The sequence below is a fragment of the Lasioglossum baleicum genome, chromosome 18 (genome assembly GCF_051020765.1).
Source record: "Lasioglossum baleicum chromosome 18, iyLasBale1, whole genome shotgun sequence".
In the NCBI taxonomy this organism is placed as follows: Eukaryota; Metazoa; Arthropoda; class Insecta; order Hymenoptera; family Halictidae; genus Lasioglossum; species Lasioglossum baleicum.
Window position 1 is genome coordinate 7,461,772 of NC_134946.1, and position 26,801 is coordinate 7,488,572.

The following is a 26,801-nucleotide window of genomic DNA, read 5'->3' on the forward strand; positions in this document are numbered from 1 at the left end:
TAACTTGTTTGTGAACTGTTTTTGATTAACTGAAAAATACAAAATGACGAATAAACATTTGTGAAATTAATTAATGAAGAAGCTACTTCATTAAGAACAGTAAATTATTTCGTAATTGGGTACATTATGTATTGTAAGAAACCATACATATTTTCTTATTATTTATAAAGAATGCCATAATTATATACTTTGTATAATTGTTATGTAACGAATTAAAATTTATGGTCAATTAAACATTCCGTTGAAACTACGCGTGTATTTATGCACATTGTACTTACACCACTGATATATCAGTGACTTACACTGTACACGCATATGGTTTGGTTATGATTTGTGGTATGGCATGTATGATAGCAGAGAATATATATGATAGTCATGGTAGTATGGTATACTGATCGAGTATGTCAACAAATTGTATTGCAAGAAGCACTTGAAAACCTAACCTTACTTGAAGTCCTAACCTATATTCACCGAGTAATGTGATTCGGAATATTTGTGAGGTTGCTGTTTTCTACATTATTTTATAAATTTGTATAGTGTATACTATATAATGCAGTTTTAAACAGTGCAATGTAACTCTTTAGAATTAATATAAAATAATTAGATTATGATATAATTATCACCAAGATAATTTGGTGCTACAGTGAATTAGTTTTCTGTATAAAGTAAATAAGTAAGTATTTCACTTATTTGAAACGATAAGTTGCAGTATCATTGTTTATGACTGAAATATTATCTTTCTTTATTAGAATTTCTCTGAACAAAGTAATCATTTATCATTAAAATGGTTACGTTACAAGATATTAGTGTACAGCTTATGAAACCAGCTAAGGATCTAGCCGACTGGAATTTTCCATTATCCCAGGTATACAGTAATATTAAAATAATTGTAACAACATTATAATTACATTGTTACGCTCTATTTCAGATTTTAGAAGAATATTACGCGTTGTTGGAGGAACCGTGCAACATAAATTTTGGAGAAGCAGCTCTTGTTTTACAAAATTCTGCCAATGTATATGTGCGCAGAATTGAACGTCTTTTCACTGAAATTGAAGTTTTGAAGCAAACATTTTTTGGCTACGAGTAACTATTGCTTTTAAATACAATATGAAATATAAATAATACAGAACAATAGTTCATTCGTGTTTTTAACAGGGAAGAAGAAAGAAAAAAGTCTATCGGCAAAGAGAAACGGGTGTCCAAAAAAGCATATGTTGATTTTGAAAATTTTGTTGTTTGCGATCTTGAGAAACAAGTTGGTAAAAAGATTGATAAAAAGCAGCATTTCTCGACACAGAAAAAGATTAAACTGTTGAGTCATCGATTTACTCAGTTAGAGAACAGTGTCGCACAGTTGTGCATTACCATTCAAGCTTTTGATGTGCTGGGAGAGATCATAGGAAGAAAATATGATTTTCGGTAAGGAGAAATTTATTCAATTTGTTTTCCTATCTGAATTTAATTATAAATTTCAAGGTGTAATCAAGCTATAAATACAACTGGAATGCTGGTAGACGAACTAACGCCTTATGACTTTAATCATGTGATCGGTTCCCGTGTTCAGAAAGGAAGAAATTCTCTGTCGTCTTACTCAGAACCAAAGACTCCTGGCACTGGAACATCGGGATATCATTCGGCTGCTTCCATAAATGATAATGAATTTGTCACATCAATCAACGAAGGGTTTGAAGAAGAGGATGACTTTTCTTTGGCTGTGACAGATACCTCCACAGTAACTGACTTAGAAGTCGCAGAAAACGAAAACGTGGTAGATACAGATCATAGAGTTCTGCCTACTACCGTTTCTTCTCAGCAATGTATCATGAATAAAGATTGTTGTAGAGATCGGCATAGCGAAGACGATGCTGTTTTGAATTCGATTGATGTTAGTGTTCAAAATTGCAAAGATGTTAATCAAACTAAGAAGAAATGTCTGAATGAAAGTCTAGAGCAAGTGATCCAAGTTGAAGAAGAATGTAAGAGGAACGATAGAAGGTGTAAGATTACAGGGAAACAGGAAAATTATGAAGCAAATAATAGTAAGCATTCAGGACATAATTCTAAGGAAGATCAACTTTCTCAGGTGGAAAAGTTAGATAGTGTACAGTACAAGGAAGGACTACTTGGAGTACAGAGAAAAGGGTACGAGTTAAATTTAAAATTTATAATTCTACTTCAACGTATACATATATTAATCTTTTTATTAGGAATGAGGAAACGAATGTATCGATATGTTCTGTGGAAGACATCAATGAGTCTGATTGGAAGCCAATGCCATTAGTTCAGGGAATGAAAACTATTCTTCCTGGCAATTCGCCTGTTTTAAAACTTCCGGAATACATTTCTCTTCTGGAAACCAAATTTAGTTCTGTATGTACAAACGATTGTTACACTGTCTAACGACAACCTTGTGTTTCAATAACCATTCGTTTTGTTTCCAGAAGAAACGTAAGCTAGCATCAAAAGTACACAAACCAGAATGTCTAACAAAGCTTTTTCTACGTGAAGTTGAATCATTCATGCCGAAGGAAAAGAATTTTATTTCACAAGCGAAACAGAAGTTCAAACGTTTACAAAAGGGTAAGTTCAATTGAATTATTTTTCAAGAGGCGTTGTCTTGTTAACATTTTCTTGTTTCGAACAGAGGAACTGGAAGATTTCATGAAAAATTTTGACGAATGTTTGAATGGCACAGAAAAAGAGAATGATATTTCAAAATATGAAGCCATGACAGATTCTACCATTGATTTACTGGGCTTTCAAATATCTGAGAAACAAAGCAATTGCATCCAGAATAACACAGCAGAAATTATGAGCAGAAGTCCTTCCCCTGATGATGCCGGATTGGAATCGACTCATAATACATTCGATGTCACCCCACAGTCGCCTATCTTATGTAATGATTGGTACGAGCCCTCTATCTCGGAAATGGACGTGTCTTATTCGTTACCAGATTATCAAACGTTAATCGAGGATAGGATGAAGGAGATCTTCGAAGAATCCAACGTCACGACCGAGTTAGATCAAACTGTCGCCAAATGGCATGCTTCCGTGCAGCCAATATTGTCCGAGGCAGAAATTAGGCCAACATTCCGAATTCAAGATTACGCTTCCCACATAATAGGAACGTTACAGACATCGGAGCAAAAGAGCACGAAATTTGACTACGTTGTTCAAAATAAACCTGCTTACGAAGTGGCGAGATACTTTCTTGCATCGTTGCAACTGGTATTTTTTATTATGACTTTGCATTATCTAAAAAGAAAGTCATTTTTATAAATTTTCTGTCTTTTGCAGGCCAATACGTACAACGTAGAGATAAAAACCATAAACAGTGATGACAACATAGAAATAGCATTACTTGATGGCAAAGACTGTGAAAAGAAATAAGGCAGTGCGGTAATGCTTTTGACAGAAAAAAAGAGTTGCCAAATGTACAAATATTGTTTCTCGTATTTATTTGAAGACAAATTGTTTTTATTTTTGATGGTTTATAAAACTAAAGTTATTTTCTTATATATTTTACGATTTAATCTGAAAATTTACTAAATTTTAAATAAAAAGCCTCTATATAATATCAGAATTTTTAATTTACCGCCACGGTTGAGCTCGAGTTGAAGAATTCTATACATATAGAATTATCACGGGGAGCAAGACGCGCGGCGGGATAAGGGGGCGTAGCCTTCCAAAATGCCTCGGGTCCAGAAAATAATTCCGGAGAGAGAGAGAGAGAGTCTGGCCTCTCTCATCAAACCCTTTACTCTCGTCTCCTACGTGTATATATAGACTCAATTTCCAGTGCGTATGCGTTTGTAAGTGGATCCATCTTAGACTATGGTCTAAGATCTTAGACCATACATACTCATGTACACTATTACATATTGTTTATAAAGTTTCAAGAGACAAATTGCAAAAAAGAGATCTGTACGGGACACCGTAATAATTCGGAGAGAATTTCAACACAAAGAGCATAAAATAATATTGCTTCATCGCTTCAGGGGTCCATTCCGTTGCACGCATAATGCGCATACACTGTATAGTGTATGCATAGAGACTCTTATACTACACTATACAGTGTATGCGCATTATGCGTGCAACGGAATGGACCCTGGAAGTAAACAGAGTAAGCTCATCGAAAAATCAAGCTGTTTCGTATTCTCTGTCTTTGTCTCTTCTGCGAGAAACATATCTCCCTCTCCGTCTTTGTTCGTAGTTTATCTGTACGCCGATGGTGGTATCAGTTTCGCTTCCACGCACCCTCAGTGTTCCGATTTCCGATATGGTGCAATTTTCGTCACGCAGTAAAGTAAGATTCTCGATAAAATGGGGTACCTTGAGCACCCCGCAGAATAAAAATGATTGGTATGATTTGATTCTGACGAATGAATGTATAACGTGTGTATTTCTGTATATTTTGTAACTCGTAGCTGCTCGTAGCACATGTTCTGGAGTCTTTTTCAGTCTTTTTGTCCGGAACAGATTGTTTCAGTACATTCCTGCCAATATAACAGCCTCGGGGCTCTGGGGCTCTGCTACCTCATCATCCTAATGTAGATTACGTTACTGTTTTGGCCGCGCATGCGCGAGAAAAGTTACACCATATCGGAACACTGCGCATTTTGCATACAATCTGTAGATGCGTTCATTGTGCTACTGGCATTTTAAATATTATTTTGTAATTATGAATGAGTTAATACAAACATTATAAAAGATATACTTATAATTGATTCTATATTTTCAGATTACTATACACAATGTTAGTGTAGTTATTACAATATTTCGTTCCACGATGATAGTTAGGTTACGTACAATATTTGTTCAATGATCGCAATATACGCATGTATTTATACAGTGAAGAAGCTGTAAAATAGTTGCAAAGAAATTATGTTGCAGCAGATTCAAGACGATACATAATTTCAAAGCTACGATTCGATCTGATTAATTAAGATAAGTATTTACAACTATAAAAAATTTTGAGATGGTATAAACCACACAGACACTGTGAATTATTTTATTTATTATTTACAGATGATATAGTGAGTGGCAAACAGGATTACGTATCTGAATATTAAGTGGCTTTTAAAAATGCATGTATTAACCAGATGTGGTTCTATGTCAACCTAGACTCGAGATTGATTTTTCGACCACTGGTGTAGCTTATTTTACATATTCATATTTCATTCATTAATAATACCACAATTACATAGTGTGTAAAAGCAATTCTAATTTCCACTGTTCTAAATATATGGGTAAATTGCATGTGTGAGGGACTAAAGCATCCGAAGGATAAGGCGATAGTTTTAAGTGAAGCGGTAGCAAACCAGTGTTCCAATATGGTGTAACTTTTCTCATGTATGCGCGGCCAAAATAGTAACGTATCTATATTATTGTACGTATATTATTATCTATATTGGCGGAACGAAAGACGCGACGCGGAACGAGACGAGTGTCCTGCGAGTTTCTGGTAAGTTATTGTTAATATTTTAGTATACAATGGCAGCTAATAGTGAAGAAAGAGCTACAAAAAGGCGTAAAGTATTCTGTTTTCAAAATTCTTGGATGGAGGAAGATATTTTTAAAGTATGGTTAGCTCCTTCTGCACTGGGAGATAAAGCGCATTGTACTCCATGTAATACAGCCATCAGTTGCTGCAAGAGATCTTTAATTAAGCATTCGAAATCGGTCAGACATATACGCAATATGAGTTTATATAATAAAGCCACCTGTAGTAATAATAATAATACTAGTTTTAATAACACAACTTTATCCCACAATGATAAAGTGAAACATGCAGAAAATAAATTATCTGCCTTTTTTGAAGAACATAATGTAGCTTTTAATACAGCTGATCATTTAATTTCTTTAATTCAAGATGTTTGCAAGGAACCCAAAGTTGTGCATGACCTTACACTTGCTCGAGATAAGTGTGCCTACATTGTTAAGCATGTAATTGCCAAGCGCGAAATTGAGCAGTTAGTTGAACATTTAAAAATTTGTAAATTCTCTATTTTATTAGATGAAACTACAGATGTTTCAGATTCAAAATTAATTTGTGTTTTGGTCAAATTTGTATCGCCAATAAATCATAAAGTAACGACTCAGTTATTAGATTTAATGCCTTTAGACAGTGCTAATTGTTCCGCGAGTAGTATGTACCAAACTTTTAAAAATTTTTTAGATAACAAAGGAATTCCCATTAAAAATATTGTCGGATTGGCATGCGACAATGCACCTGTCATGATTGGAAGTAATAATTCTTTCATGACACGTTTACAAGCAGAAGTACCACATTTAATAACGTTAAGGTGTATTTGTCACACTTCCGCAATTATAGCCAGTAGGTCTTGCAATAAATTGCCTCCGGAATGCGAAAATTTAATTAGACGAGTTGCCACTTATACTTCGGGCAGTTCTAAGAGGTGCGCAACTTTGGTCGAATTTCAAAATTGTTTTGAGGTAGAGCAACACAAAATGTTAAAATCATCAAACACCAGGTGGCTTTGTTTACACCAATGTGTCGTTAGATTACTTGAAAATTGGGACGTGTTAAAAAGTTTTTTCATATTAGCCGTAGTTGAAGATAGATTAAAATCTGCCAAAATAATTTTAGAGTATTTGAATAACACGTCTATTAAAGCATATATGTATTTCTTGAAATATTCATTGAATATTTTCAATCATTTTAATGCCCTATTTCAGTCAAGAAAAATTTTAATACAAAAATTATTTGAGAATAGCCATCAGCTAATTCGCCAAATAGGGCAAAATTTTATCAAACCTGAAGCTTTGAAAGACATCACTAATTTAGATTTGAATGACACAGACATTATGTTCGAATTAAAAAACGTATATGTGGGACCAGAATGCGAAAGCGTTTTAGAAACATTAGAGTTGGAATGTGCCCAACAAATTCGGTCCACATGTTTAAATTTTTACATTACTGCAGTTCGAGAGATGCTTGCACGTCTGTCTCTGCAAGATACATTTTTTCAAAATTTAATTTTTTTGGATCCTAAAGTAGCTTTATACGATGAAGGCAGACTTAAAATTAAAGATTTATCTGATATCGCCAAACGCGTAAACCTTGCAAATGTTACACAATTAGCTTTCGAATGGCGAATTCTACCATCATGTTTTGATGAAGAATATAAAAAAGAATTAGCTTCAATAGAAATAGACGATATGTGGCGCAATATTTTAAAATGTACAAATGTCGATGGGGAAGAGATGTTTCCAAATTTAAAATTATTAATTGAAATAGTTCTTTCTCTTCCCCACTCAAATGCTGAGGCCGAACATATTTTTTCTATTGTAACAAATGTAAAATCTAAAAAAAGAAACTTTTTATGTATCGATACTGTGTCTTCCATTTGTGTAGTTCGGTCCAGTTTTAAATCTAAGGATGTCAATTGCACTAATTTTGAAGTAGATTCGCGACATCTCGAACTGCATAATGCACAAAATTTGTATAAAAAAAGCACATGTGATGGCAATTAACCCAATGTGTTATGTATTTATTATTAACGTAAGTTTTGTTTTAGTTATAAACTATTTTCTAATAATATAATGTAATTTTTGTTTTGTGAATACTGGTAAGGTTTTTGGCAGTTTTCCTTACCCTAGCCACAAATGTATATTAAATTTTAATATTTCATATGTATTATGACGTTGCAAAATTTGCGGCATCACTTCTCCGATAATTGCGGTTACGATTCAAAGTAAGAAAGGACCGGACCACCCGCTAACGGACACGAGACAAAGACACAGGATTCGAGAGCGCTCCTCGAGGAGATTCCGTATTTACCATAGATCGCGTAATGACATTTGTCGTGCGTGCCGAGAACGGCAAGTTGGAGGGTCGTATCAAGGACACGCCAAAGGTACTACCGACCTTCCGAAGTTGCCCCAGGAAAGCACTCTACTTCACAGGATTCGTCCGACGAGAAGAACTGGCCAATGTTGCGAAGCTCCGTGCAACAATTACCTGGAACGACAGCACACGGAAAACCAAGCCGGAGGCGCCGAAGGGACAGGAACCCTCACTTACTCATCCCGCCATAAAGTTGGGTTCCGGCGAGGGTGGTGCGACGGAATCCAGGGGAGGAATCGCCTCCACCAGTCGAAGAATCGACCGAGGTTACGTTTCGCGTTATGGTCTGGGGCCCAAGGACCCTCGAAGGTACGATCCCGTTATTTCGAAGATCCGCGTGGCGCGCCTATAAGGGAAATTCGGCTAGGAGGTCGGGTGGAGATAGTGAGGATCGATCGGCCGAATCGCCGAAAACCGATAGATCATTGTCGCGCTGACTCCCGTAGGCAACACACGCCATTCATTCGACCTCTCCAATTTCGATAGTCGTACACTAGTAAGATATCGCGCGAAAGTGTCCGTTCACGATTCCCGTCAGGGTGTGCTATCCAAGTCCACGAGCCAAACAGCCGTAGAAGGACCATTTTCCGAAAGCGGACCAAGCCGAGGCGCAGGGCACTTAGAGCATATTTTGAGACCGTTTCCTCGAAGGAGTGGCGTTCCTGAGGAATACTCTCTTCGTCACGAATCTTGAAGTCTCGAATCCTGTGTCGGGCCGAATATCGTAGCGTGTTCGCTGAAGTTCGTAGCGTGTAAGAGCTATCGTACGCGTCGAAACGTATCGCGTGCGGAAATTATCGCGACGCTCCCGTATCGCGCTGTCCATCTGCACCTCGCGCGATCCTGTCAGCCGGGATTCCTTTAATCGCGGTACCGAACAACAGTATCGTTGCGAGAAATTATAACAGACAACCGCGCTGCGACCGACCATCTCGTAAAACTTGTATGAAGAGCACGGGCTCTCGGGTCGCGGCCACGTGGCCGCCAAAATTGTAATCTTTGACCGCTGAAATAAACAGCTAGAGCCCATATCGTTGTGCGTAATTGAACACTGTGAGATCCGACCTGCCGTGAGGGCTGTCCTAGTTATCAGGGCTTCGGAGTCGGTAGAAAAAATTCTTAACTCTAACTCCTCTTTTTTTTACCTCCGACTCCGACGCCGACTCCGATTCCGACTTTCCAAATTGAAAAAATATGTACTCAAAATAATTAAGAGTTGTAATAAAACTGAATAAATAGTTGAAATATTGTAATAAATTCTAAGAATATGGAACAGATAACTCTGATAAAACACAACACGACTGTTACTTTCTCACTTTCAGGCAATAGTTAGAAAATACTACTACCATAACTTTAACTGTTTCTCCTCTACATAGTGCCGAGGTATATGTATACATAAATCTATTAATGATTTATAAACAAAAGAGTTGGAGTCGGAGTCGATATATTTTTTTTCGACTCTGACTCCCACTCCGGGAGTCGATGTATAGCTTTTTCTTACTCCGGCTCCGACTCCAGTGATCAGCAATTACTCCCAAACTCCGACTCCACGACTCCGACTCCGACTCCGAAGCCCTGCTAGTTATCCCCGTGTCCGAACCCTCTAGCCTCTTCGCGTCATCGTTCTCCAACCGCATGTATCGAAGGTTCGACGGTCGAGCTCGGCTTCTTCGAGTCCGAGAATCGTATTGCGTTTCGCGTGGCACCCACGCGGTGCCTGGCGCTCGAACAGTACTTCCTTCGTGAAATCGTCGGACCTTCGAATCTCGCTATGTCTCCAGTTGCCCATTTTCTCGGGTCTTACAACCAGTGTTGGGATATTGCACGGTCTATGCATGGGATATCGAGCCCGTCCGGCTCTCTTCGACCCGTTCCGACGATTCGGGCGGCCCGCAATGATAATAGAATGAAACGCAATGAATGACCATTTGTTTTATCAAAAATATCTGTTAACGATACCTGGCTGTTCCTGGTACTTCTGCTATTACGCTTACTCCGGCTGTGGCCTCTGAGGGAAAACTTAGATCTTGGCCCCCTGTTGCTTTGGAGCTCCCGGGAATTTGCCTAAGTTGCCCATACAGTAACGCGCCACTGCCAATGAACATATGTGCTTACATATCAGAATCATCGAAATCGGAGAGGAAGCAAGTGTTCTACAATTTGACCAATTTTCTAGTGTTCCATTTCCTCATTTCTTGGGGGGGGGGGATCAAGGCCCCTGGCCCACATTTACTACAGGCCCCATGCTGGCTTTATCCGGCCCTGCTGGAGGCCCCAACTAGTTATAACGCGCTATGTACTGTACATTGGCAATTCTTGCATCAGGCCATGAAATTTTAGCCGTTCTCAGCCTAGACTCGGCCTAACTCGGCCCCCCCCCCCCAAAGTTTAAATCCTGGGTGCGCCACTGAGGCTATGGCTATGCTCATCGACAGTACCGACGCTTAGCTTATATGGGGGTGAGGGGGATCAGCGAGTGCGTCATGTACACAGAACACGGAAAGAAAGGACAGGATAATTTCAAAAAATTTGGCATTTTATCATGAAATAATCAATATATAAAGTATATTTGAGATACAAATGTTTATTCTATATGTTTTATTAAGATATTACAATGAAGCATGAAGTAATAATAGTATTATATATTAACTATTTTTTTTAAGAATCGATATTTGATTCTGAAGATTAACAACTTTCGCATATTGTGTAGGTTACAGAATTTTTTTTACATATAAATCGATCACATTTACAATATTTTAAGGCGGAAGGGTAGTCACGTGACAAAACTAGCAAAAAACTAGAATCTAACTAGATTTTACTAGATTTTGGGTAGAAACATGGATTTGTGGCAATCGGTTGATTGTCCTTATTCACGGTCCAGGCTCGTGCGTATTCGAGCAGACTTTGAGCTGGGTGAGGACTCATTCAAAAGAGGAAGGTTGAATGCAGAGTGTTCTGGTCATGATTTAACGAGATTATGTTTATATCTAATAATATGAGTGCCCAAAGTAGAGAAAAAATCGAGAAAAATCCCGCAGATTCCAATGTATTTTTCTGTCACTAAAAGATTATTTTGACTGATATGATGACCCGAGCGCGCTGCCTTTAATCTTCCTCTTTAGAATGAGCCCTCACTCAGCCAAAAATTTGCTCAAATAAGGACAAACAACCGATTGCCGCAAACCCATGTTTCGACCCAAAATCTAGTTAGATTCTAGTCCTTTGCCAGTTTTGTCACGTGGCTACCCTTCCACTCTTTGAACGTAGGCGACGCAGAGTGTTTTTGTTCATCATCGTTTCGGCGTTACCGTCGAATAAACTACGTTGCAAAAGCAAGACGTTTTAATTTAATTTCCCAAAACGTCATCGACTATAAATTTAAATTAAGACGTCTTGCTTTTGCAACATAGCTGGAAGGGTATACTTGACTCTAAATAAGAATGTACTTACTAACCGACGAATTTAAGACTCTACTGCGCATCTGACTCTAACGGAACTCGTTCATTGGCTAATCCCCCTACTCGTATTTCGCCGACCACGCGATCATTGGCTGACGCCATCAATTTTATGGCTGACGCGCAACGACTTGCGCAGTACAAGTACATTCTTATTTGGAGTCAAGTATAGTTACGTGACAAAATTAGCAAAGATCTAACTAGAAAGAAATCGCGGGCGTAGTCCGGCACGCGCGCGTTCACTCACTCACGCGAACGCACACAAATGTGAACAGCCGTGCTCCTTCAAGCCGATGGTATCTCAAATTGGCCAGGCGGAAAACTACCGGCGCAGATACAGGCGGTCCGTATCCTTGATGATCTTTTCGCGATGTCCAGATGATTTGACGAGCACACGCGTCACCTCTGACTTGTGCTTGAGACGTTGCGAGAGACCAAGCTGTCGATCAATCTCCAGAAATGTGTTTTCGCGCAGTCCGAGGTCACATATCTGGGCTATTCCGTTTCCAAGGAAGGTTACCGCCCCCCTGCTGCCAAGGTCAAGGCCATCGAAGATGTTCCCAAACCGGAGTCGAATGCCCAACTCCGACGTTTCCTGAGGATGATCAATTGTTACAGGCGTTGCATCCCAGGTGCTGCCTGCATCCAGGCGCCGCTCAACGTCCTCCCCAAGGGAACCACCAAGTGCTCCAATAAACCTTTGGCTTGGACACCGGACGCGGATCAAGCATTCCTGAAATGCAAAAAGAGCATCGTTAAGGCGGTCAGCCACGCTTTCCTAAGTCACGATCAGGGATACCATATTTTGCAGGTATCGGGCAACCGAGCCCCTTACCCTTCCGCCCATCGCGCATCGCCCAGCTTGTCTGCCGAGTCCGCCCCACTCTTCCCACTAACCTGACGCGTACCGCTAACTTAGCTTGCTCCACGTAGTACGCGTCAGTGTTAGTGGGAAGAATGGGACGGGCTCCGCGGCGCAGCTGGGCGAGGGGCGCAAGGGTAAGGGGCTCGGTTGCCCAATACCCGCAAAATATGGTAACCCTGGTCACGATACACCGCTCGCCGCTCACGCTCACCACAGACGCCTCCAACGCAACTATCGGAATAGTCCTGGAACAATTGGAGGATAGCGTTTGGAAACCCGTTGGTTTTTTCTCGCGTAAGCTAAGCGAGATAGAACAACGGTATGCCACCTACGATCGCGAGCTCCTGAGGCGGTTTTTGAGGCAATCAAGCTTTTCAGACGAATCCTGGAGAGTAGGCCTTTTACCGTGAAGACAGATCACAAACCGTTAATTTTGGCAGAATTTCAACGATCCGATAAAGCACCTCCAAGACAACAAAGACAACTGGACTATATTCTGCAGTTCAATATGAAACTGGTTCACGTCAAGAGTGAAGAGAATGTTGTCGCAGATGCTCTTTCTCGCACATGCGCCATTGCAAAGCCGACCTTCCTGGATGGTGCCACCATTAGCAAAGCCCAGTCCACGGACAACGAGCTTCCCCACCTGCAGGACAATCCAGTACGTAATCTTAGATAACTGGCCTGGGATGGCCAAGAAATTTTCTGCGAGGTATCTACCGGAACCTTAAGACCATACTTACGAGTATCCCTCAGACGTACTGCCTTCGATGTTGTACACGGGCTCTCGCATCCAAGCGGAAAAACAACAAGCCGCATGACGGTGCCAAAATTCTTCTGGCCTGGTCTGAAGAAGGATGCGCTTCAATGGGCACACATGTGTGAAGCCTGCCAGCGTGCCAAGGTCAACGGTCACAATCGGACTGCCCTTGGAAACTTCCCCACTCCAGACGTTCGTTTCGACCATGTTCATGTGGACATCGTCAAGCTGTCATTGGCGCGAGAGATGCAATATTGTCTCACCATCATTGACCGGTACACCCGTTGGCCTGTGGCAGTGCCATCAGGGACATGCAGGCCGAAACGGTTGTCAGGGCTTTCTTCGACAGCTGCATTGCCAATTTTGGATCTCCACTGACTATCTCAACGGACCAAGGAACCCAGTTCAAGTCAGCCCTGTTCGCTTCACTAGCTCATCTGCTCGGCTCGGAGCGAATTCACACCACTCCATACCACCCTCAATCCAACGGCATTGTGGAAAGGTTTCACCGCTCTCTCAAAGCTGCCTTGACGTGCAATCCGGGGACCCCTTGGCCGGACATCCTTCCAACGGTGTTACTTGGTTTGCGTAACGCTTTCAAGGAGGATCTACAGGATTCGTCGGCTGTGATGCTCTTCGGGTGCAATTTTCGAATTCCTGGGGAATTCTTCGTCCAGGGGGATGTCCCCGAGGTGCCTCCTCTTTTTGTCTCTAGGCTCCGCGAGCTCATGAGGGAGATCAGGCCTGTTTCTGCGTCCAGGCACAGCAATGTCCGTCCCTTCGTACATAAGGAATTAAGCACCTGTTTCCACGTTTTCAAGAGGGTGGAATCTATTCGAAAACCTCTGGACCCACCGTACACCGGTCCGCACGAGGTCGTGAAGAAGATTGACGACAAAACGTTCATGATTTGTTTCAGAGGGATGGAAAAGACGGTGTCAACGGATGGCCTCAAGCCAGCCTTTCTGGAGGCAGTCGAACCACTAACACACCGCTTGTCGCCGAGGCCTTCCCCTTCAGCTGCTGCAACGCCGCTTTCCTCACCGCCACGTGCACCGGTGTCACGCCGCTCGTCCTCGGAGGTGCCGTCGCCGAGGCCTTCACTTTCAGCTACCACGACACCACATCCCTCGCCGCCACATTTACCTTCATAACAGCCCTTTCCTCTGGTAGCCGCACCGTCGCAGTTTTCCGTACCTGCCCAACGAAGAATTTCGTTCCCTTCGCTACCTGCGAAGGTCTCTGGGGATGAAGTGGTTGTGGTGTCTCAGCGAGCTGTGTCACCCGCGAACCGCCTTGGCGCCCCAGGCGCCTCGAGGAGGAAAAAAATTCTACAGCCGCGACCATTTTCTCTATCCCTTACGCTTGAAGATGAACCTTAACGGCAGCTTTTTGTTTCCACCCTTTATTCTTATCGTTTATTCTGTTTTTTCTGTTCTTTCATTCATTCCGTTTCTGTTTTTGATTACGACAACATCTACATTATTTTTCTTAATAAAAGTTTAAAAATAATTGTTATTCAGTAATTAAAGTATACATAGTTAGTTTATTTAAAACCCTTCCTCTACAATCCTTACTAATTTACGAACACGTAATTCCAAATATATATATCTGTATATACATACATATGAAATATTAAAATTTAATGTATACATTTATATACATATGTATATATATACATTTGCTTCTAGGGTAAGAAAAACTGCCAAAAACCTTACCAGTATTCACAAAACAAAAATTACATTATATTATTAGAAAATAGTTTATAACTAAATCAAAACTTACGTTAATAATAAATACATAACACATTGGGTTAATTGCCATCACATGTGCTTTTTTTATACAAATTTTCTGCATTATGCAGTTGGAGATGTCGCGAATCTACTTCAAAATTAGTGCAATTGACATCCTTAGATTTAAAACTGGACCGAACTACACAAATGGAAGACACAGTATCGATACTTAAAAGGTTTCTTTTTTTAGATTTTACATCTGTTACAATAGAGAGAATATGTTCGGCCTCAGCATTTGAGTGGGGAAGAGAAAGAACTATTTCAATTAATAATTTTAAATTTGGAAACATCTCTTCCCCATCGACATTTGTACATTTTAAAATGTTGCGCCACATATCGTCTATTTCTATTGAAGCTAATTCTTTTTTATATTCTTCATCAAAACATGATGGTAGAATTCGCCATTCGAAAGCTAATTGTGTAACATTTGCAAGGTTTACGCGTTTGGCGATATCAGATAAATCTTTAATTTTAAGTCTGCCTTCATCGTATAAAGCTACTTTAGGATCCAAAAAAATTAAATTTTGAAAAAATGTATCTTGCAAAGACAGACGTGCAAGCATCTCTCGAACTGCAGTAATGTAAAAATTTAAACATGTGGACCGAATTTGTTGGACACATTTCAACTCTAATGTTTCTAAAACGCTTTCGCATTCTGGTCCCACATATACGTTTTTTAATTCGAACATAATGTCTGTGTCATTTAAATCTAAATTAGTGATGTCTTTCAAAGCTTCAGGTTTGATAAAATTTTGCCCTATTTGGCGAATTAGCAGCCGGCTATTCTCAAATAATTTATGTATTAAAATTTTTCTTGACTGAAATAGGGCATTAAAATTATTGAAAATATTCAATGAATATTTCAAGAAATACATATATGCTTTAATGGACGTGTCATTCAAATACTCTAAAATTATTTTTGCAGATTTTAATCTATCTTCAACTACGGCTAATACGAAAAAACTTTTTAACACGTCCCAATTTTCAAGTAATCTAAAGACACATTGGTGTAAACAAAGCCACCTGGTGTTTGATGATTTTAACATTTTGTGTTGCTCTATCTCGAAAAAATTTTGAATTTCGACCAAAATTGCGCACCTCTTAGAACTGCCCGAAGTATAAGTGGCAACTCGTCTAATTAAATTTTCGCATTCCGGAGGCAATTTATTGCAAGATCTACTGGCTATAATCGCGGAAGTGTGACAAATACACCTTAACGTTATTAAATGCGGTACTTCTGCTTGTAAATGTGTCATGAAAGAATTATTACTTCCAATCATGACAGGTGCATTGTCACATGCCAATCCGACAATATTTTTAATGGGAATTCTTTTGTTATCTAAAAAATTTTTAAAAGTTTGGAATACACTACTCGCGGAACAATCAGCACTGTCTAAAGGCATTAGATCTAATAACTGAGTTGTTACTTTTTGATTTATTGGCGATACAAATTTGATCAAAACACACATTAATTTTGAATCTGAAACATCTGTAGTTTCATCTAATAAAATAGAGAATTTACAAATTTTTAAATATTCAACTAATTGCTCAATTTCGCGCTTGGCAATTACATTCTTAACGATGTTGACACACTTAGCTCGAGCAAGTGTAAGATCTTGCACAACATTGGGTTCCTTGCAAACATCTTGAATTATAGGAATTAAATGATCAGCTATATTAAAAGCTACATTATGTTCTTCAAAAAAGGCAGATAATTTATTTTCTGCATGTTTCACTTTATCATTGTGGGATAAAGTTGTGTTATTAAAACTAGTATTATTATTATTACCACAGGTGGCTTTATTACATAAACTCATATTGCGTATATGTCTGACCGATTTCGAATGCTTAATTAAAGCTCTTTTGCAGCATCTGACGGATGTATTACATGGAGTACAATGCGCTTTATCTTCTAGTGCAGAAGGAGCTAACCATACTTTAAAAATATCTTCCTCCAACCAAGAATTTTGGAAACAGAATACTTTACGCCTCTTTGTAGCTCTTTCTTCACTATTAGCTGCCATTGTATAATAAAATATTAACTTACCAGAAACTCGCAGGACACTCGTCTCGATCCGCGTCGCGTATCCGCCAATATAGATAATAATATATGTACAATAATATAGATACGTTACTGTTTTGGCTGCGCGTACATGAGAAAAGTTGCACCATATCGGAACACTGGTTTGCTACCGCTTCACTTAAAACTATCGCCTTATCCTTCGGATGCTTTATTCCCTCACACATGCATTTTACCCATATATTTAGAACAGTGGAAATTAGAATTGCTTTTACACACTATGTAATTGTGGTATTATTAATGAATGAAATATGAATATGTAAAATAAGCTACACCAGTGGTCGAAAAATCAATCTCGAGTCTAGGTTGACATAGAACCACATCTGGTTAATACATGCATTTTTAAAAGCCACTTAATATTCAGATACGTAATCCTGTTTGCCACCCACTACATCATCTGTAAATAAAAAATGAAATATATCATATCACATAAATAGTGTCTGGTTCATAGCATCTCAAACTTTTTTATAGTTGGAAATACTTATCTTAATTAATCAGATCGAATCATAGCTTTCAAATTATGTATCGTTTTGAATCTGCTGCAACATAATTTCTTTGCAACTATTTTACAGCTTCTTCACTATATAAATACATGCGTATATTGCGATCATTGAACAAATATTGTAAATACGTAACCTAACTATCATCGTGGAACGAAATATTGTAATAACTACACTAACATTGTGTATAGTAATCTGAAAATATAGAATCAGTTATAGGTATATTTTTTATACAAAATAATATTTAAAATGCTAGTAGCACAATGAACGCATCTACAGATTGTATTTATGCAAAATGCGCACAGTGTGCTCAGACGGGATACGTTTTTTCGCGCATGCGCGTTGATGCGCGTCCAAAACAGTAACGTATCTATGATGAGGCAATGATGTAGCAGAGCCCTGAGGCAGCTATATCGGCGGGAATGTACCGATATAATTGACGGGACGCACAGTGGTCCAAATGGACGACTTAGGAGTGCAAAAGTCAAAGAACCAAACATGTAGTAGGCTCCATGGAGGTCATATCAATTTCTTAAAATTCTACATGGCGCTCAAGGTGCCACATTTCCTCGAGAAGTGTACTTTACTGAGGCTGGAAATTGCTGGAAACGCCGCGCATGCGCGAAAAAACGTATCCCGACTGGGCACACTGAATGCGCAGTATTCCGAATTCCGATATTGTGCAACTTTTCTCGCGCATGCGCGGCCAGACAGTAACGTATCTACATTTCTGCATTAGGATTGATTAGGATCAATTAGGATGATGAGGTAGCGGTAGCAGTAGCAGCAGGCATTTATATTGACAGCATTGACAGGAATGTACTGAAACAATCTGTTCCGGACAAAAAGACTCCAGAACATATGCTACGAGTTACAAGATATACAGAAATACTGAGAAATACACATGTTATACATTCATTTGTCAGAATCAAATCATACCAATTTTTTTTATTCTGCGGGTTTCTCAAGGTACCCCATTTTATCAAGAATCTTACTTTACTGCGCGAGATTCGCGAGAAAAGTTGCACCAGTTGCACCATCAATCATCATCGAGCTGCAACCGAAGACGAGCCACCCGACGAATCATCGTCCAGCTGGAAGATCTGAATTTGCAATTGGCTAAGGAAAAGGAAGCTGGAAGAAGATAAAAACTTCAGGACGAGGCAGATACAATTCTCAGATCATAGAGTCGACAACTATAGTTGTCTTAGAACTCTTATAAGAGTTCAATTCAGTTCAATTAAATAAAGTCTATATTCATCTTTCTTTGCATTCCATTGTTTAAAGTTATTTTCTGCAAACCGCAAGCAAGCAAGCACGCAAGAAGAGGTTCTTACATGAGATTGAGATTGAGATCAAATGCATTACCACGTGTATATGTATAGTGTATAATAATGAGTATTTTTAATTTTTATGAGTATATATCAAACATATTGAACAATAATGTTGTATTTCTATGTTGTATTAATTAAATATTTAAAACATCATTATTTTTGTCACACTTACAGCCAAAGCCAAAATGGCGCCCCTAAATTTTGGCGCCCCGGGCAAATGCCCGGGTTGTCCCCCCCCTAGAGCGGGCCCTGGACAAAGGGTTAATTATCACTTTTCTAGTTTAAACATGTCAGATATATGTAAGCAATCTGGAAACATTGTTCATACTTGGCGGTACAGAGTATGCGCAGAAATGCCACCAAAAGCATGCCCCTGCCTCCTACGCAATCCTAACCACCCCCTGCCTATAATGCTAGCTCACACTGACTCACACTCTCACCACTCTCTGCCACTCTCACCCTACGCGACACTCGAATCAATCGTCCAAACATCTGTATCTGTATCTGTACCGTGTCTATAGGTTTATATGGTCTAAGGGTGGATTTATAGTAGAGCAGCGAGGTGAGCTGTGCGGTGAAAAAAAAGAAAAACAAAGAAAATGCATATGTACTTTTTCATTAGTATGTGTCGAAATGTTGTCACGAATGTTGGTTTGTTTTCACCGCGCCGCTATCATCGATGCTCGCAGCTCCACTATAAATCCACACTAAGCTCTCGACGCTATCGCGCGGCACGCACCCCAATCCATTCATTCAAACACAAACATATTTTCGACTTAAGATGTGGCGCTAGCTTGTCGCCGCCTCACCTTCAACCCTTTCACTACTTCCTTTAAGGAATGTACCTTTATTTTTAGTTGTTTTAGTTGTCGTTTCAACATCTTGTTACTCTCTAGGCTAGAATCTAGCCTTCGCTGGACGCTACTTAATTTCTTCAAAGTACTCGTCAGGGTTCTCTCATAGTGGTGGTCATGATGTATGTTCTCATGTACTGTCATGCGCTGGGACTCTGTTACATTCATTCTTGATATACTTGACTGAAGATAACTCTCTTCATCAACTGCAGTGAAAAATATTGCCACAAAAATTGTTATATTACGAAAAAAATTTGAAACTTTTTGAACATACAAATCTCTCTGCTACTTGTAGGAGAGTCAATGTACTCTATACACACACCCACTTCTGGGACTTCATCACTTGTTGTAATAGATTCATTAATATCTGAAAACAAAGTATATATATACATACATTAATTTAATATATATATTACATATTAAATTACATTAATATATTATAAATCAATTAAAACACAGTTCCTTACTTCCATGATTACTTTCTACCAAAATATTGCTATGTTCTTGAAACGTTTCCTGGTATGTCGAAATAGTTGGCAGAGATCCCGGTTTTAAACATTTCCTGTTGCTGTAATGCACATTAAAACAGTCTTTACGAAAGTGATCCGAACACAAGTAACTACTATTTTTAGGCATCCAATTTTCCCGGCCTATAAATTTGATCCACTGTTCACGCAGTGCTGCATTTTGTGGAAATCTGTGTTTTATCATATGGGAATTAAAACAAAAAAAATTAGTACTATTGAAAATTGAAAAGAAATTATATGTATTATCTGTACATACCTGTGCAATGATGCCTTGTTTTTGTTTTTACTCAAATTTCCGCAATATAGGCATTTACCCATTGTTATCAACTGTAATAAAACGGAGTATAATCAAAATCACATATAAATACTAAGCTACTTATAATGGTTTGTTTGTACTCCATTATTTTCTTCTTTCTAGTATTAAATCTTAAAGATGGTAACATACCTGATAAGTTGTAAACAGTTGTAAACACCACAAAATACAGAATAAACAATGAATATACGCTCACCAAACACACCAAAAAACACCCGAACCCGAACACGGCTGTCACCAGCTATCACACTCTGTCACGCAGTGTTCCGAATGTTCCGATATCATCCAAGATTTTTCGTGCGATGGATGGCCGCTGGTGGCGCTTTCAGCCTCAGTAAAGTAAGATTCTCGATAAAATGGGGTACCTTGAGCACCCCGCAGAATTTGCAAAGATTTGTATGATTTGATTCTGGAAAATGAATGTATAACATGTGTATTTGTGTATATTTTGTAACTTGTTAGGACACGTCCTGAAGTTTTTTTATCCGGAACAGATTGTTTCGGTACTTTTGCGCCAATATAACAGTCTCAAGGCGCAGGGTGCAGGGCTCCACTACATCGTTATCATAGATACGTTACTGTTTTTTCCACGCAGCGCCACCAGCGGTCATCCATCGTACGAAAAATCTTGGACGATATCGGAACACTGCTGTCACGTGTCACGTCACGGACTCAAGTCACGGCCATAGAGTTATAGAGATAGACCAAGATAGACTGCGCGGCCTGTACAAAGCGTTGAAGCCTGCCATGACGGCTGGTTGTATATCTATCTCACTCGCACATCGATAGTTGGTGGAGGCCATGTGGAGGCGCAGCGAGTCCATCAGCGAGCCATTCAACTCTCACTTCCTACGAACTCCCCACTTTCATTGGTCAATTAGAAAGAGAGCGCCTTACGACCACAACAGGCTCTTTCTCTCTCACTCTTTATACCCCGGCCGCCATGGCAGGCTTTAGCGCTTCGTACAAACACGTACAAGCCGCGCAGTCTATCTCTATAAGTCTATTGGTCTATAATCCACATATATTAGTGCGCTGTAGGTGTAGTTGGTTGTAGTCAGTTGTAGTGCGTCTTTGACCAGTCTTTGACTTTAGTATTCTCTGAGTTGGCATTGCTTGTATTGCGTTGCAGCGTCTAGAGAATCGTGTTCGAAGACGTAGTCCCTGCGAATCAGCGTTGAGCTCCGTTTCTACCTGCGGCGTCCTGTACTGTCAAATTGGAGTTTCGAGTGTGTCGTGAAACAGTGAAAGTTCAGAGCGAAAGCGAAACGACGCGACGGGAGTGGCCCTTTACTCAGCACAATCGACGGCATCCGATAGAAATGAATTGATTCCCCATCCGATAACTCTTTCGCGGAGTATTGAAGCCATTCGTGTTTGGAATTCCTCGTTCTATCGTATATTTGTAACTGGAAGACAAACATGGAGGACGATCTCCCGACCGAGTACGATGTCATCGTCGTCGGGACAGGTATTGATTTTTGCGATACTTCCCATTTATTCTGTTGACTTCTCGGTTTTAATCATGATAATCCCACGATCATCTTTCGCAGGTATGACGGAGTCCATTGTCGCAGCTGCTGCGAGTAGAATCGGTAAAAAGGTCCTTCACCTAGACAGGTATGTCAGACATTCTCTGTCTTTCTCTCTTTTCCCCTTCCCCACCCCCCTCTATCCCTCTCTCTCTTTTTCTCTCGCTTATTGCATATCTGTCTCTCTTGTTCAATGTTCTCTTCATTCAATTCAATGTTCAATTGTCCTCTTACTCTGTTTCACTTTTATATTTAATATTTATACTTTGATAGAGAATATATAATATCTAAGAATGTGTGTAAGACTGTGCGCGAGTAACCGTAGCGAAAACGCAGAATGAAATTTTACCATTTAAGACTTCGTTTTCGGGAAAATTTTCGGAAAAAGTTCATATTACGTTTTTGTTTATTTTTGCTCAGCGAATAAACACTTTTCTCGATTGTATCACAAATCTTTATATACTTCTACATTGTATGTATGTATGTGTATATGTATATACATACTCGTATATGATTTTGATCAAAGATATTACAGTATATAGCTGTTGTTCTATACTTAATTACATAATGCATATAAAACAAAATTCTTCTTTTGATGGTGATAAGGAACAATTAAAAATGTTAAATAAGTAATTATGGAATCAGTAGCTTTTTAGCTGAATTTTATGATCACAGTAAAATCATTTTTAATGTATTTACGATATAATTGTTACTTACTGATCTAAATTAAACTTCCTTTCTGTCGATTATATCATTGAAAAAATTACATTGCAGTAACGAATATTACGGTGGTCTTTGGGCAACGTTTAACTTTGACGGTCTGCAAAAATGGATAGAGGATTTGAAAATCTCGAAAAGTAACACCAAAGATGTATCGGGAATAGAACTGCAGCCGGAAGAAAAGTTCTTGAAAGCTAGCGATCAATATTCCACTGTTGAGAATATCGAAGAGACTTGGTACATTTCAAAGTAAGTTTTCCTTCCTGCAAGTTCTTGACTGTGCTCTAAATTGGAAATTAAACCGCCTTTCTATCATAGCGAGGCTGATTTACCTGTGGTCTCTTCAAAAGATACTCAAACTGATTGTAGTGGGGAAGGTAGTGGTAGCGGAGATGAGAAAGCAGACGAGGATAAAGTTGATAAAAAAGAGAATGTTAAACATTGGAGCATAGATCGTATAAGAAAGGAGTACAGGAAGTTCAATATTGACTTGGCCCCAAAGGTACAATGAAAATTATTCAATTAAACTCGCTGCTCTATTTAGATTTTATTATTGCGCAACTACAATTTTCTTCCGAACAGTTGCTCTTCGCACGAGGTGAACTCGTTGAGCTACTGATTTCCAGTAATATCTCTCGCTATGCTGAGTTTCGATCAGTCTCGAGAGTGTCAACATTCATGGATGGAAAGTTGACACAAGTACCTTGCTCGAGAACCGATGTATTCGCAAACAAAACTGTTAGTCTTATTGAGAAGAGAATGCTTATGAAACTGCTTACATCATGCATGGTGCAAGGAGCTGACAGCCCGGAGTTTGATGGTAATTATTTATATCTAGTCTAAGAAATTTTGTATTCACAATGGCACTAATTTCAAATGATTTTGTTTCATCGATAGGATTCCGGGACAAGACTTTCTTAGAGTATCTTCACACAAAGAATTTGACACCGATCGTGCAGCATTACATAGTTCAAGCAATTGCAATGGCTACTGACAAGACATCTTGCAGGGATGGTGTGAATCGCACAAAGCATTTTCTTAACAGTCTTGGACGATACGGTAGCACACCCTTCCTTTGGCCTATGTATGGTAGCGGGGAATTGCCTCAGTGTTTCTGCAGGTGAAGTTGTTGTTCAAATTTTCATTACAATTATTGCACTAGAGCAGCATTAACTAATTAAAAGGGTATAGTCGAATAAGCATGGGGGGAAAGCTTGGAATGGGCCATTTCCTTTGTTCTGCTTAATTAAAAATGATCAGAAATGTTCTACCCGGTAATGTAAATGTTTAAACTTTTGCGAAACTGTTGATGCCACACTGATTTTGACGAAGAATCTCAATTACTTTCAGATTGTGCGCAGTATTCGGAGGAGTGTACTGTCTGAAGAGGCAACTCGATGGTGTAGTAATAGATAACGAGAAATGTAAAGCTATCATTAGCGGCAAGCAAAGATTGACCTTGGAGCATTTAGTCGTCGGTCAAGGTCATCTGCCACCGGAGATTGTAGCCTCCGAAGGCGGACAACGGATATCACGTGGAGTATTTATTACGGACAGGTAATAATTATCACTAAAGAAAAAAGAAAGAAACACATTCTTATAGAACGATAACAAATCAAAGTCTTAAATAAAATCTCTACACAAACAACGTGTGTATCTACCATGATTTTATTGCAATTTTTGTAGATCAATAATGCAGGGTGAAAAGGAGAATTTGACACTTTTATATTATCCTCCAGAGGAACCTGGTCAAGAACCTGTTACGCTGATTGAATTGGGACCATCAACAAATGCTTGCCCTCAAGGACTATGTACGTAAAAATGGTTGCGAAGTATCATATATTTTTGATATTTCAGGCCAAGCTATTTTATGTTGAATTTATTGCTCTGTTTCGATGCAGTTATGGTCCATATGACATGCAAGCGAACGACAAACGCAAAGGAAGACTTGGCCTATGTTGTCAATAAATTTTTAAGAGCGGAGACCTTCGATCCGCTGTCCAATCGCGCATCCATTCATAGTCATACACAGACTGTTTCTCCAGACAAGAGACACCTTCAGGTTAATTTTCCTTCCTCGTTCAAATCGTGAAAGAAACTGCCATTGCTTCGTGATTAAATGAAGAACGTGTTTTCAGGAAGGTGAACAGGAGAACGACAAAGAGGAGTCTATGGAGAACATAAAGCCCCAAGTTTTGTGGTCATTGTACTTAAATCTACCCGCAAGTGATATTAAATTAAACGATACTGCGCCAAGCAACCTACATCTTTGTTCCGGTCCGGATTTAGAACTCGACTTTGACTTTGCTGTTAATCAGGTTAATTTTGAAATTGTTACTAGGATTTATCTGGATACTTTCAAGCTATTTTGTTCTGCTTCATCGAAAATTGTGGTAAAAGTCGGGAACGTTTTATCTAACGGCGTACACGTGAATTTATCCAGAATTTTTTAATACAGCTTCGATTTTTAGAAAAGGGTATAGCCGGGCAGGGAAATGCCTTGTCACGCAGGGTTGTCTTTGGGGGCCCTATTGTCCGGCTATACTCTTTGTGAAAAATTTAGAAACGCTGTTTTTAAAGTTAAACGCGATGTTCAGTTTCATTCTTTTCATTACTGTTTCAATATTTCATTACGATGCTATAACCTCTAGAATAACGTTGTATACATTTTCAAGGCAATGAGCATCTTCAAAGCGATGTATCCCGACGAAGAGTTCCTCCCGCGAGCCCCAGATCCAGAGGAGATCGTGCTGGACGACGAGGAGGAACCAGGACCGAAATTTGAGGGAGATATAGAGGCTGAAGAGAAACAGGATGTCGAGAAGGCTGAGAAGGAGGAATAAATGGTGTTTATTTCGTCTTTTCATCTTGGAAACACGGGCCAGCTCCTTTAGCCGCACACCTCTTTCTATCCAAAGTTGTACGCGCCTCCTTACGTTCGAAAGTTGGCCAATTTTTATCCGAACGATCGACGAACCAATTTTTACTAGCTTTGTCATGTCCGTAAATAGTGCTAGACGCCACACGTACTAACTGAAACGATTATCTAATCAAATCATTTTATTATACAATCGGAGACTTAAAATATTAGTTTGTCTAGCACTCTTTGTAGACGTTTATTTCTTCATTCAAAAATTTCTCAAGACCGAGAGAAAAGATTGCTCGTCGATTTTCGGATGAAATGACCAGTCAGCTGGCGCTCAAGTCTGCGTTACACTCGCTCTTATCAGATTACAGTCTGGCCGACCGAAAGCATTTGTTTTTCTTCCTTTTTTTCTCTCTTTCACTCGACGAAAAACATTTCTGTTTTCCACCGTTTCGTTTCGAGGAAACAAAGTGTAGTTATACGACACATAAGAGAGACGTGGGGGGATCGATTATAGTCATTGGAAATAATCATTCGAGAAAAACAGTTTTGAATTTTATGATGCATATTTGTAATCGGTTTCTAGTTTAATCCAGATACTTAAGGCCTATCCGGCACCGATTACATTTATGAATGATGAGATAAGAGGGGATACGATTGTTGTTAACTTCATTGTCTTGATTGCAGTTAATTGTTAGCGCACATGTGAAAGAAAAAGAAGAATAGAAACAAAAACATCGTTCCACGTTCCTCTACTATATAATACAAGTAAATATTGTAATGTCTTTTATCCGATCGTTAATACATATTATACATCATTAGTGTATTTATTACGTACTGTATTACATAGCATAGTTTAATCATTATACATTGTTAGTATAGGGACAACTCTAGGCTGCGAAAAATCAATCGTTCCTCGACTATTTATATACATTTCCTTAATTTAATTAATGGATAACACTTCGTTCGTTTAATTTTAATATCGTCATTTAATATTCGTTGCACTCAACTTCATGTAATTTCTGATTTTTATTTTATATATATTATATTGTTGTTACTTTTGTACGCTTCGATTTTATATAGTTCCGCTTTTCTCTTGATAAGCATTGACTATTTATTAAGTTTTTTGTTTCACTTTTCGTGTATCTTTTTCTTTTTTTTTTAAATATTGTCACCGTTTTTCAAATAAAAGAAGAAAAACATTCCTTCGGACGATTTTATGGTTAGATATATGCGTGTCTTTTATGATTGAGAAGAAAGAAAAAATGCTGTCGGTTGGTTTCGCTCGTATAGTATGAAAATTTTTAGACACATTGACCGTAGAGCGGC

General features: G+C 39.0%; 3 protein-coding genes across 8 annotated transcripts; 2 read left to right on the top strand and 1 right to left on the bottom strand.

Moving 5' to 3' along the window:
* The first annotated feature begins 207 nt into the window (after positions 1-207).
* Positions 208-11,680, top strand: LOC143217996 (uncharacterized). 4 transcript variants are annotated; one of them, XR_013010956.1, is made up of 10 exons: positions 215-673; positions 750-865; positions 929-1,086; positions 1,159-1,422; positions 1,480-2,145; positions 2,211-2,373; positions 2,445-2,583; positions 2,648-3,231; positions 3,301-4,678; positions 4,745-11,680. XR_013010956.1 is itself a non-coding variant. In XM_076442832.1 (9 exons), the coding sequence occupies exons 2-9, from the start codon at positions 785-787 to the stop codon at positions 3,391-3,393; spliced, it is 2,145 nt and encodes a 714-aa protein (XP_076298947.1). In that variant the 5' UTR covers positions 208-673; positions 750-784; the 3' UTR covers positions 3,394-11,680. The 4 variants fall into 4 exon arrangements, 2 of the variants coding, with proteins under 2 accessions (XP_076298947.1, XP_076298946.1); XR_013010955.1 differs by having other exon boundaries at positions 3,301-4,398; positions 4,483-11,680; XM_076442832.1 differs by having other exon boundaries at positions 208-673; positions 2,448-2,583; positions 3,301-11,680.
* Positions 10,442-21,585, bottom strand: LOC143218019 (THAP domain-containing protein 5-like). Of its 2 annotated transcripts, XM_076442888.1 has the most exons (8): positions 20,487-21,585; positions 20,298-20,368; positions 19,982-20,211; positions 19,789-19,881; positions 19,506-19,720; positions 12,937-18,460; positions 12,405-12,839; positions 10,442-12,061 (listed from the first exon to the last, which is right to left on the bottom strand). In XM_076442888.1, exons 2-6 carry the CDS (start codon positions 20,357-20,359, stop codon positions 18,446-18,448), a joined length of 615 nt encoding a protein of 204 aa, XP_076299003.1. In that variant the 5' UTR covers positions 20,360-20,368; positions 20,487-21,585; the 3' UTR covers positions 10,442-12,061; positions 12,405-12,839; positions 12,937-18,445. The 2 variants fall into 2 exon arrangements, with proteins under 2 accessions (XP_076299003.1, XP_076299002.1); XM_076442887.1 differs by having other exon boundaries at positions 12,937-19,720; positions 20,487-21,338.
* Rep (Rab escort protein) lies at positions 21,506-26,674 on the top strand. 2 transcript variants are annotated; one of them, XM_076442839.1, is made up of 11 exons: positions 21,506-21,825; positions 21,908-21,974; positions 22,661-22,855; positions 22,976-23,108; positions 23,189-23,426; positions 23,504-23,726; positions 23,957-24,163; positions 24,293-24,417; positions 24,508-24,668; positions 24,745-24,924; positions 25,282-26,674. In XM_076442839.1, exons 1-11 carry the CDS (start codon positions 21,777-21,779, stop codon positions 25,447-25,449), a joined length of 1,746 nt encoding a protein of 581 aa, XP_076298954.1. In that variant the 5' UTR covers positions 21,506-21,776; the 3' UTR covers positions 25,450-26,674. The 2 variants fall into 2 exon arrangements, with proteins under 2 accessions (XP_076298954.1, XP_076298952.1); XM_076442837.1 differs by having other exon boundaries at positions 21,509-21,825; positions 22,925-23,108.
* Positions 26,675-26,801: the final 127 nt, after the last annotated feature.